The sequence below is a fragment of the Gossypium arboreum genome, chromosome 6 (genome assembly GCF_025698485.1).
Source record: "Gossypium arboreum isolate Shixiya-1 chromosome 6, ASM2569848v2, whole genome shotgun sequence".
NCBI lineage: Eukaryota > Viridiplantae > Streptophyta > Magnoliopsida > Malvales > Malvaceae > Gossypium > Gossypium arboreum.
Window position 1 is genome coordinate 5,668,694 of NC_069075.1, and position 12,066 is coordinate 5,680,759.

At 36.7% G+C, this 12,066-nt stretch overlaps 1 protein-coding gene across 1 annotated transcript; it reads left to right on the plus strand.

The window, feature by feature from the left end:
* The first annotated feature begins 4,272 nt into the window (after window positions 1–4,272).
* LOC128293751 (metacaspase-9-like) lies at window positions 4,273–11,395 on the plus strand. Its single transcript, XM_053029255.1, has 3 exons — window positions 4,273–4,327; window positions 10,737–11,002; window positions 11,060–11,395. The coding sequence occupies exons 1-3, from the start codon at window positions 4,273–4,275 to the stop codon at window positions 11,393–11,395; spliced, it is 657 nt and encodes a 218-aa protein (XP_052885215.1).
* Window positions 11,396–12,066: the final 671 nt, after the last annotated feature.

Consider the following 12,066-nt stretch of genomic DNA (forward strand, 5'->3'; position numbering starts at 1 on the left):
GAACATCTGAAAGTCAAATCTGCTATGTCTTCGATTTGTTCTTTGTAAACACAAGAATGCCAAATCATCTTGGATTTGCTTCAGTATAAACATCTGAAGGTTAGACCTATTATGTACCTGCTCTCCGTCGAAATGGAGATGCCAGATCTGTTATCTTGGATCTGCTTTGGTGTGAGAACATCCGAAAATCAGATCTGCTATATCTTCGATTTGTTCCCTGTAAACACAGGGATGCCAAATCTGCTATCTTCAACTTATTCCCTATAAACACAAGGATGTCAGGTTAAAATCTTTGATCTGTTTCGCTGTAAGCACAGGAATGCCAGATCTGCTATCTTCGACCTATTCCCTATAAACACAGGGATGCCAAATCTGCTATCTTCAACTTGTTCCCTATAAACACAGGGATGCCATGCTGAAATCTTCGATCTACTTCACTGTAAGCACAGGAGTGTCAGATCTGCTATCTTCGATCTGTTTTCCTATAAACATAGAGATGCCAAATCTTGTTTCTTTAATCTACATTGTCCCATAAAAGACATAACCTATAGAATGCGTATGAGTTCATGCCTAATAATTAGGATGCTATAATCGAAGTGAATCAATTTCTCCTAATTAGACATGTTATAATGCAAAATGTTATGAATATGACCCCTATTTCGGATGTCATCACTCATTCCCTCATCGAAGTTTTATCTTTATACTTCTTGATGTATCAATCATACTCTGCTTGTATGCTTTGAATCAACTTAGTCCTATTGTACCATTCTCCAAATGTTGTGACCCGCTGGAGATGTTTATGAAATGATCATTTCTTAATATCAATATTGCTTAAAATGTCCAACCACCTTTTGGACTGAAGAAGAAATTTCCTCGAGTACATCCGACTTTCAAATATGAAAATTCTTTAAACAATTGTCTTGTTTCAGTTTCTTGTATTATCTAGAAATTTCCAGAGTAATATGCAAAACTTCGTTTGTAAAGATATTTAGTTCATCAATTATTATTTCTATGCAACACACTTTATGAATAATGGAGGACGAATAAATTGATCTTGAGGATAATTTGAATGATTTATCATAAAAAACAAAGGATGTTAATCTAAGAATCTATCTTTGAGAAGAAAGAGAATCCAAAGATAGTAAAAAGGACAAAAATCAGATGCCCTAGATATCACAGCTTGGGCTTCCGTATGCAAACTCCGTGAAGACTGCTTTGAGTTTAACATGTGTTTAAAAGATCCAAAGTAGTTTGTTGATGCCCCGGTATGTAACATATTTCACTTCTTTTCAAATCTAGTATAGCAAGATCACTGCACACCTTTCAAAATTTGAGCTGCCCTGTCGGGTTTTCAGCTCAAAACCTCTTTGGTCTCAAGGCGCCCTTTGCGGGTTTTCACATTGGCCTCTCCATTTTTTTTCTTTTTTCTCTTTTTCTTTTTATTTATTTATTTTTTCTTTTTCTTTTTTTTTTGAAATAGAAGTCCCAAAGTGCCATTTGCGGGTTTTCACCTAGGCTTCCCTTCTTCTTCAGACAAAGTACTCCTTGACCGAGTCCGAATTCACTAGATCAGATAAATTCTTCCTATATATTTCTTGTCAAAATTAGTGCACTTCTAGAGAAAGCCCTCTTCACAACATATGGCCCTTCCTGATTCGGCATCCTTTTGCATGGGAAGGATCTTTTTTAGCACAAGGTTTCTTTTATGAAATTCTTTTGGACGAACCTTCTTTGTCATAAGTCTGTGTCATCCATTCTTGGTACATTTGCTTAGGATGAATACTTTCAAGTTAAGTTTACTAGAGGTATTCAATTCTTGACTCCATCAAAGCTTGGAGGAAAAATCTTGATTCATAAACCCATGAGAAAGGGATTGCCCAGCAGACGATCTTGGTCGTTGTTTGTCAAACCCTACAAAAGATGGTTCAATGATTCTCAGTAGACAAGAATGAAGTTGCTGACTTTATCCTTCAACCTGGAAAGCTGAGGTACAGAAATTACTCCCGGAGTATACATCCCACCATGACTCGATGATGTTTCTGAAGCATCCTTAATCTTCATAAATTGCCCCCAACTGTGAAGCTGCCAAATGAGCGTAGCAAATAGGAGCCACAACAAATATAGCTGTGGTGCTCCTTTGATACATATAGGATAGAGAATGACAAACTCTTGCAGATCATCAGCCGAAAACCCAGCCTGGTCCAAAAGAACATGATAGTGGGTCTGCCTCGTGATTCCAATCATTCCAGCATGGGTACCAAGGTAAAAATCATTGTTCTTTGGATGGCATACTTTGTTTTCAATGACAGTACCATGTAGCACATTGTCAGGAGATCCCTGCTGAAAAAACTTGGTATGATGGTTTTTCGTACAACAATAACCACAATCTTTAGGGTTCCACTTCTCGTCAAGAAACTTGCAAGCCTCAATAACTTGATCAAAACCCCATCCCTGAAAATAATGATTTGATCAGGCTTTCTCTTTCCTGAACTTGTATAGAAGTCTAAGAGAGCTTCCTTCATGATATTGTCATCCACTTTGTCAGAAACTGGTTTTGAAGAAAAAATCTATCATTTTAAGTTTGAGAGGCGTACTACCGATGCCCTCGAAATCAATGGCCAACGCCTGGAGCTAACCATCACAGCTATTGACGGCACATCAGACTGCTCAAGAGAGCCAAACAATGCACTCATTCCAAGGATGATGGCTGGAACCTTTAAAACAACTGGAATTGAAGGTGTTTGCCCCAGCGTAAGCATAGAGAGTAAGCGGTAGTTTCTTATGCCAATTTTTACCAGTCTCGGTCATCTTCTGTAATTTATTTTTTCTTTTTTTTCTTTTCTTTTGGCAACCTTTGTTGTACTGTGGTATGACGCCTTATCTTTGAAAAGACTGCAAACTTTTGGTATTGTGCAGTTGGATATTATCTTCTTTTTTTTTTTTGAAATGGATGACTTTTGACTTTGTAATATTGGCATATAAAGCTATCTCCCCCTCTTAATGGAGTAGTTGACGTCCACAAAGATGAGTCATTGTCAACTTGAAACTTTTGACAAGCTCGGGCCCATAACATACATGCCCCATAAGTTTTGACTCCTTCAAATTTGGCATTCATTGTACAACTGATGCGATCCCTTTCCATGGTGGACCAACAGTACCCCAAAACCTCGTGTTTATCCTGCCAATTGCAAATCCTCCTGCATTCATCTTTGGACCACATTTTTGAATTCCCATAATAGTCTCAACAAGATCTTGTTTTGTCTCCTCAGCTAATTCCAATTTCTCAATCTTTCCTTCCTCTAAGGCTATATTTCCTACCACCACTTCATGGGGTAAAAACCATTTTCGACAAATTCAGAAACAAGTCACAATTTCTATCACCTTCAAAGTACTGAGATTCCTCTAAACACATATCGCACTCAAAAGGAACTCTGAATCTGTAGTATCGTTGCCCGTGTCATTGATATCTAGGGGTCTATGATAGGCACACAAAAGAATATACAAAGAATAAATGAATTCAAGAATGACTATTTACATGAAATGAAAATTTATAGAGAATGTCAAAGGTTAAAAAAACCAGAATAAAAGAATATTTACTCGGATAAATAATAAAAGTATGTTTTATTGAAAATAAAAATGTCTGAACATGAGCCCACTTCTCAAAAGAAATCTCATTACTCCTAGGATTTAGAGCAACAAGAGTGTTCTGAATATTACTCCGTAAAATTCCTAAAGATTATAGGAAATTCTTCTGCAGTCCAATTGTTTAAAGAACTTCCCGGTTCGTAAGGGCGAATGCCCTCAAGGTTTCTTTGTTCAGTCCCTTCCTCATGTATGACATTGATGAGATGATTTTCATTTCCAAACTCCCTTCTCTGGGTAAGCTATCCCTCCTGACACAAAATTCGGGGATATGTAAGGGAACGTCGTTAATTCCCATTCAACTTCTTTTTCACTCAGCCGTGACCCTCTTCTCTCTCTCTCTCTTTTTCTTTCTCTTTTTTTAATAACTTTAACTAATTAGGGTCTTTTTATAATTTTGAATGCAAATGATGCAATGAAATGCTATAAGATGCAAATGAATGCAAAAGGTATTGATCTCGACTCAATCTAATTTAGAAAACTTTATTTAGAAAAAGAATATCTTCACATATAAATGGATTACAAATACGCTTTCGCCCTAATGCCTAAAGTTTTAACAACAAAATAAACTCTTGGCCACGATCAGATTGTAGCTCATATTGGTGCTCAATATGTCAGCCTGTGCCTCCAATGTCTGTAAATAATCAGCTGCCTCCTGAGTTTGAGCTACGACCTTACCTGTGGGGTAATCCGTGCAGCTAAGGGCACCTCCTCCAATACCTGTGAAGTTGTTCTGATTATTTTGAGATAGATTAGCGAACAGGTAGGTATCCTATTCTGCAGTGTGCTACCTTGAAATAATTTCCTATATCCTCAATGTTTCTTAAGAGCTACCCACGCAGAGCATCCTGCCTCGGTACCTTTGCAGCATAGCTAATCTCTAAAGGTCTTTGTATGATACGGTCTTCTTTAATCGCTTTCTTTCACGCTTCCTTGAGCTATCCAGGCCATTGGGGCTTGCATTTCCATTGTTTCTGATAAGTACAACAGTAAACTTAAGCTTGTTGTTTGGTAGCAGTCCTATAGTAAACGAGCTTTTTACCATCATAGGCAAAATTCTTTCCATCCAACTTATTTTTGTAGGTCTCATGCACTCTATCAATCACTTTCCTTCCATATTAAAGAGAAATGCTATAATGGTAGAAGTGTCCATCAATACTCCCACACTTACTTTGAATTGCTCATCTATCCTCCTGTCAAGCAAATACTGCAAGTCCCTTTAGTTATTGTAGAACAACTGCTTGGCTTCATTACTCTATTGATCCCATATTTCCTTTAACTCCTGGAGATTATTTTGTGCCACGCTGATGCGAGTGTAACCCCATAATTCTAATGTGTATCCTTCAGTGTTTCCTTTGACCATTTATGGACGTTAGCGTTGCCCTCCATTCTATCAAGAAGTCCGTTCTCTATAATAAAACTTTCTAACTTAGAAACTGACCGTGAATCGATACCTTTTAAATACAAAATGACATGCACAAAAGAAAGAAAACAGTCAGTATCATATAATATTAATAAACACAAAGATAACCTAAGTATAATTCTATCTATATTGAGCTCTTACGGTTTTTCTATATGTGGTTTGTTTCTAAAGTTTGAGGTACCCGAACCAGCAGATTCCTTGATCCTCACCAATTATAGGCTCATTTGAATCGAGTTCAGTTCAGGGGAATACATTTCCCTATGGATACACAGAGATGAAAATCTCACGAAACCATAGGTACAGATGTATCCTGAAAGTGATCCACTATCCTGCACAGAGGCGAAAACCTCACGAAGGCGTAGCTTCTCACTCCCACTTAAGGGTGTGACCATAACGGTCATGCATATGCAATGCGTATCAGAATATAGCAACACATGCAATAATACAAACACATGTAATGCAAAGAGGATTAAATTTTAAAATTTTTAATTTCTGACATTAAGACAAGAGATAGTCAATTACACGGCTTGACTCTCTTATTAGTCCCAGTGGAGTCGCCAAGCTGTCGAAACCATTTTTAAATCGAGTTTTGGAAAATGGGAATCGACTTTAAGAAAAATAAAAACGGGAGTCGCCACCAATCTTTTTAGGTGTGATTGGATCACCTTATAAAATGTTTTGTTTTAAAACATTAATTTTAGTCTACGAAAGTCGAGAAAATAGATTCGGGAGTCGGCTACATACGAGGAAGGGTTAGCACCCTCGTAACGCCCAAAAATTGGTACCTAATTGATTATCAAGTGTCTTTAATGTCGGAAATTTGAAAGTTTTAAGATGCAAACCTCTTTTAGTTAGAATGTCTCAATTTTGAAAATTAAGGCTCACTTATTTCAAACGAGTCAAAATATCACATCCAGTAAGTTAGGATGCAACATTTTAAAACCTTCAAAACTAAGCTCGTCTTTCGAAAATTTCTATCTCGAAACAAAAAAATGCCATATCCAGTAAGTTAGGACACTATGTTTTGAAATCTCGAAATAATTGTTTAAGTTTTGAAAACTCAAAATCACTTAGAAGGGTGCTTGACTATTCAAATTCAACGAGAAAAGTCGTAACCCAGTAAGTTAGGGCACTACCTTTCTCGAAGTTTCCAAACATCAAGCATTGCCTTTTATTTTTTTTTAAAAAATAAACCTTGGAATATTATTTTAAATGACGTTTTGGGATGACATATTAATGCATCATTAAGCATAGATGTACAAAATATTTGTAACGCCCCAATTTTCGAGAATTCTATGAATGATTGGTAAAATTTAAAATTTTGTGTTCTATCTGCTTGATGAAGGTTTAATTATGATAGGGGGCCTCTAGAAGGCCCAAGCTTAGGTTAAAATCCAGTAATTTTAGGTGATTTTAATCCATAGGGAAAAAGGGGTTTTGGTTAACTGGGCTTTTAAGTATTAACTGGGTAAAAGAGGACACAAGGAAGCCTGTGGTAAGTTGGCATGTGACGCCACTTAGGGGCTTTAGAGGTGGCGTGTGGATGACCAAGGAGGGCTAAGGTTCGAGTCACAAGGTAAGCAAATTAATGATATTAATTTTTATGTACAGAAAAGGTAAGCAGTGGAACTGAAGTGAAAGTCTGTCTAGAGAAGATTTAGGAGCTGATAAGGGAGAGGATTTAGGAGTTGATCAGGGAGAGGATTTAGGAGCTGATTAGGGTGAACTGTGTTGGCCGAATGGTGGACTCTTGAAGAGCAAGAGTTGGCCGGCCAAGGGATGCTTAAGGGAAAATTTCGGCTAGGGTTAGTGCCAGTATAAATTTGACATTAGTGGTAAGTGGTGCCGTTTCCTGACTATTCTCCTCTTCTTTTCTTTTTCTCTTCTCTCCATCCACTTATTCTTTTCTTCTTCTTTTCCCCATAGCCAGATCCTTCAGCCACCCTACTCTATACCATCTTCCTTCCATTATTTTTAAGACTATAACCGATTGCCTCAAATCCCGAAATCCCGAAAACTTAACTCCTTTTGTCCCGATTTTTCCCTAGCCAAAATCTCTTATTTTTCTCATCATCTTTGGCCGATTCTCTCAACCTTTAAACCCTAGGTTTCTGTTGACAATACCACAAGTAAAAACCCCCATATTTTATCTTTCTCTATACTTTTTCAAAAAGCCGAAACTACCACACTATCCTAGGGACATAGCCGAATACTGAGATCACTGAAGGCTCGACTTTTGTTATCGTTTGAGGGCTTAGAACTGCATCAAAATCAAGTAGGAACTAAGGGGGAACGTTGACTGAAAGAATCGGTGGTAAGTCTTTCCAACTTAGTCTATCTTTCATATTTTAAGAAAAGCCGGAATCCCTAAAAGGTTAGGGAGGTTGTCGTTTTTTTGGACTTGTAGCCCTAAGGGGTTGTGATAATAGTATTATTTTGGTAATAGTGTGATTAAGAGGCTGTTGATCAAGGGCTTGGACAAGTGGAGCAAACGGATCTGGATCGAGACACTATTTTCGGCAAAGGTAGGAACGCTAAGGCCTAAGGTGTTGTTGGCCGAATATGGTAAGAAGTTAATATGTAGTTCATTTCGGTAGTAAGATTAACGTGGTAGTATTATAATTGTAGGCAGTTCGTGCGTTGATCTCGTCAACGAATCGTCATAAAATAGGTGTGTAACTGACACCCTCTCATAGACTAAATCGGTAAAAGCCGAAAAGCCGAAATACCGGAAAGTTGGTATTTTGGTAATTTGCGAGTGTGCGAATGCTCGTAAGAAGTTGGGTTTGTATGTTTGGTATTCTAAAGGTAATAAATTGCAGTACGTGCGATTTCGTACATTTTGATAACTTGGGCTTAATGGGCCAAAAATCGGGTTCATGGGCCAACGAGCTCAATTTGGTAAGTATGCGCGGTAAGTATTCTGATAGTACGTAAATGGATAGGATATGCATGAAAAACCTAAAGGTAGCTAAATTACTACAATACCCTTATGTATGAAAAATTACCATGATACCCCTAGGTGTAAATGACCAATATGCCCCTAGGGTTAATTTTGTCTGAAAAGCATGTTGATTTAAATCTGTATGATGTATGCCATGAATGACTATTTGTTGCATGGGGACATGGGTTATACTATGAAGGAAGCGTCCTGGTAGCTATGCCACAATTATCTGATCTAGTGGCTCTGCCACATATATCTGTTCTGGTGGTTCTGCCACGATTATCTGTATCTGGTGACCCTGTCACATTATCTGCATAATTCTGTGGCGTGTAGCGGTTGGGTGGGTCGAGTAGTCTCCCCACATGGTGAAAGGTTGGTAAGGGGGTGTATGTGGTTGGTTATGTGTTGGGTTTTGCATATACATGAAATATCGATCGATCATTATGGGCCTATGGGCTTAATTCGTCAGATTGCAGGCTAAGACCAATTTATTCATTTACGTGGTTTGAACCGATATGGGCTATGGTTGGGTTAATTTTACACTGAGTTTCCCAAACTCATCCCTAATTTCATCCATGCAGGTAATCCCCAACCATAGTGGGCTTGGAGCCATGAGGATTGGAGTGGCCACTGCTCGCAATATGGATTTCTTCTGGTGATTTGGACTTCAATTTTCTTTACTTTGATGATTTGGGTTTTGTTATGTAATAAGGCCGCTTATGATTATTTTTTTTGGGTTTTGATTTATAACTTATCATGATGAACTTAAATTATATTATCTATCAAAATGGGCTAGATCTAGGGTTCGTTTTCCAAAAACATAAACTGATTTCAAAGTAACACGATTAAAAACAAGGCTTCTGCTATGATAACGTTTTCCAAATTTAAATATGTTTTATTCTAAAATAGACATAATTACAATGGTAACCTAAAAATATACGTGATGTTAGAGTGTGGTAATGGCGGTGTGCATGTCTAGGATTGGATCCGAAAGAGCTTGGTACTTAAGCAGTCCGATGAACTCACGTCCTCTTTTCCGGTTTCCTACCTGGTGCACAGCTTCCATTCACTTTAACCCTTAATGAATTAATCCTTGGAACATCAAGTACGATTTTCTGGACTAAGAATGGAAAAATGTTTTAACGCTTTAATGTGGCACGTCGAATTCGGTCATAACGTCTAGGCCGGGTTTGAGTGTTACAATATTCTAACATTTTCATACAAACATAAATAATATCATTAAGACAAAACTAAATAACATGATCATACGTTTAATGAAAAAATCATACTAGGGTAAATATAAGATAATAAACAAATAAAAATATGAGTAAACTAAAAGAAAAACATAATACATGCAAAAATTATACAACAATATATATCATAAAATAGCACATAAAAGAAAAAATTAAACATAGCATATAAAAAAAATGAAACTATGCACAAATAAGATAAATGACATACACTAAAAAATGAATAAATAGAACATTTACAAATTATAAAAATATAATGCAATAGTTCAAAATACATGAAGTGATAATATAATATATATACATGCATAGAAAATATATATTTGAAAATAAACTATATAAAAGGTTAAATATTATACTATATAAAATACATAATCAAATGTATAAAAGATAGGAATAAATATACATATTTGAAAAATGAAGAAATTAAAATAAAAAAGGTTGAAAAACTAAGATAGACGAAGAATAAAATAAGAACAAACCACAAAGAGTAAGAACGCAAGAGGGAGAGAAATTTGAGTGAATACTCTCAAGAATTCTTATTGCTTCCCAAAACTCAAGTGATTTACAATGAAGGGAGAAACCTCTATTTATAGTTGAGCCTCCTCAAATCCAACGGTACAGATCAATTACATCAACGGTTAAGATTAAAGGATATCTACAAATTAAATCTCCAAGACTACAAGATCATATCTTCAAGATTGCATATCATATCTAAGATTGCATATCCTTAAAGATTATATTTTCATGAGTCAAGCTTATAGATAGACCTTAAATCTTTTCAAGTAATGGGCTATTTCGATTGGACCAAATTATATGTTTGTAATTTTGTACTGGACTTGGACTTTGTTTTATTATTATTATTATTATTATTATTTATTTTTTTGGACTTATTTCTGGGTCCGGGCAAAATTGAGTGTCTACAACTCTTTATAATCATAAAATGAAAACTTTTTATTTAGATCAAATTGTACAAAATTCTAAGTTCAACAATATAAAATTGCAATTTTTCCAAAAAATAATAAAATTTTGATTCTAACACCTCTAAAAACTATAGAAATCAAAACCTAGGCAACAGAATAACGATTGTAGGATGGACAGCACTTGCAGACGAAGGCCAACGTGAGTCACAACCAAGATAAAAACATAAAGATGAGGTGGTGGACGAAGGCGAAGCAGATCATATCAGTGTTGTTATAATCATTTAACTTTGACCACCGCCCTATAAGTTCTATCTTTTATCTTCTTCGTCTGAAAAGGAATACCTAGCTGCCTTATGCTAGAGCTTTCTTGCTTCTGTTGGAAACCACCTTGTCTACCTCTTTGTCCATCACAACACTTGTCCTCCTCCCAATTCGGATTAATCACCCACTCCATATGTTGATTTCTTATTAGAGGCCAAATATATCACATTATTGAAACACCCTCAATCTAAGCAAACTTTTATTCATATCATATGGTGGTTGCGATGGTTGTGCAGACGTCGACTTCGGGCACTTTATTCAGCAACTACCAAGTGGATTAAGCTTCACAATCGTTTCTGATTCCTGCCACAGTGGTGGTCTGATTGATAAAAGTAAAGAACAAATTGGACCCCATAGTACTCTAAGGGCTATACCATCACTATCTGTTGATTACAGGACTAGGGGCATTTCCATTGAAACCTTATATCAGAGCCTACAAACAGCAGCCAACGTTATGAGCACGACGTCAAGCTTCTTAGACAAAACAGCAGTTGCCAATGCCGTCAACACTAGAACAGATAATATGAACGTGATATTTTGAATTTGAGGTCACTGTCAGAGGATGAGGGAATCTGAAATTCTGTTAAGTGGGTGCCAAGCCAATGAGTTTTCAATTGATATGCGAGCGAGTGACAAAACCAGAGGAAAGGTATTTGGGGCCTTTACCTATACAGTTCTGAAGGTCATCAAGGAAAGCAACGGTGCATCATCCAATAGACAGCTTGTGGTGAAGGCTAGGAATGAAATAATAAACCTAGGAATTGGTAAGCAGCACCCTTGCCTTTATTGCAGTGATGAGAATGTTGATGCAGGTTTTCTTGGCTACCATCCCAATTCCCAACACCAGTATGAGTACGTAAGCTACCAGCTTTCAATCAGGGTTATCGATCGCTAGAGGTTGAAACTCTAAACTAATAAAGTGTACTCGACCGGTATGCACTACTGCGAAGGTGAAGGTTTCCTTCATTACTGCGTCTGCCTGTGTGTTTGCTTATTACTATTGTACATTTGTGTCGAAACCATTTTTTATTTTTTAAGGAAAAGGGGATCGACTTTTAAACAATATGGGGAGTCGCCACCAATATTTTATTTAAGTGTGATTGGGTCACCTAATAAAACACTTTGTTTTATTAAAATTGATTTTGGCCTACATAAATTTGAGAAAACGGGTTCGGGAGCCGGTTACGTATGAGGAAGGATTAGCACCCTCACTACGGCCAAAATTGGTACCCAATTGATTAAATATTGTCCTTATGTCTGAGATTTAAAAATGTTTTTGAAATGTGGTTCCTTTTATAAACATTTGAATAGCCCAAGTTAGTTGTCAAAATTCTTTTGTTTCAGAGGAATACAGCATCACATCCAGCACGATAGGACACGATCCTTTATACCCTCGAAAACACAATAAATTTCAACTTCCAAAAGTTTATATGTTGAAAATTATAATAGGATGCCCAATTATTTAGTCCAACGAAAAACTGAAGCCCAGCACAGTAGGGCACGATTCCTCGAATTTCTAAACAATGAACATTGCCTTGTCTTAGAATTTAGAAAACATGAGTGAAA

What these genes read in the sequence shown, in the direction of transcription:
- LOC128293751 (XM_053029255.1), top strand. Translation starts at nt 4,273, where the DNA reads ATGTCTGTAAATAATCAGCTGCCTCCTGAGTTTGAGCTACGACCTTAC. An exon ending in GCTACGACCTTACCTGTGGG is followed by an intron (nt 4,328 to 10,736) that starts GTAATCCGTGCA and finishes ATGGTTGTGCAG; the next exon opens with ACGTCGACTTCGGGCACTTT. An exon ending in AAACAGCAGTTGCCAATGCC is followed by an intron (nt 11,003 to 11,059) that starts GTCAACACTAGA and finishes GGTCACTGTCAG; the next exon opens with AGGATGAGGGAATCTGAAAT.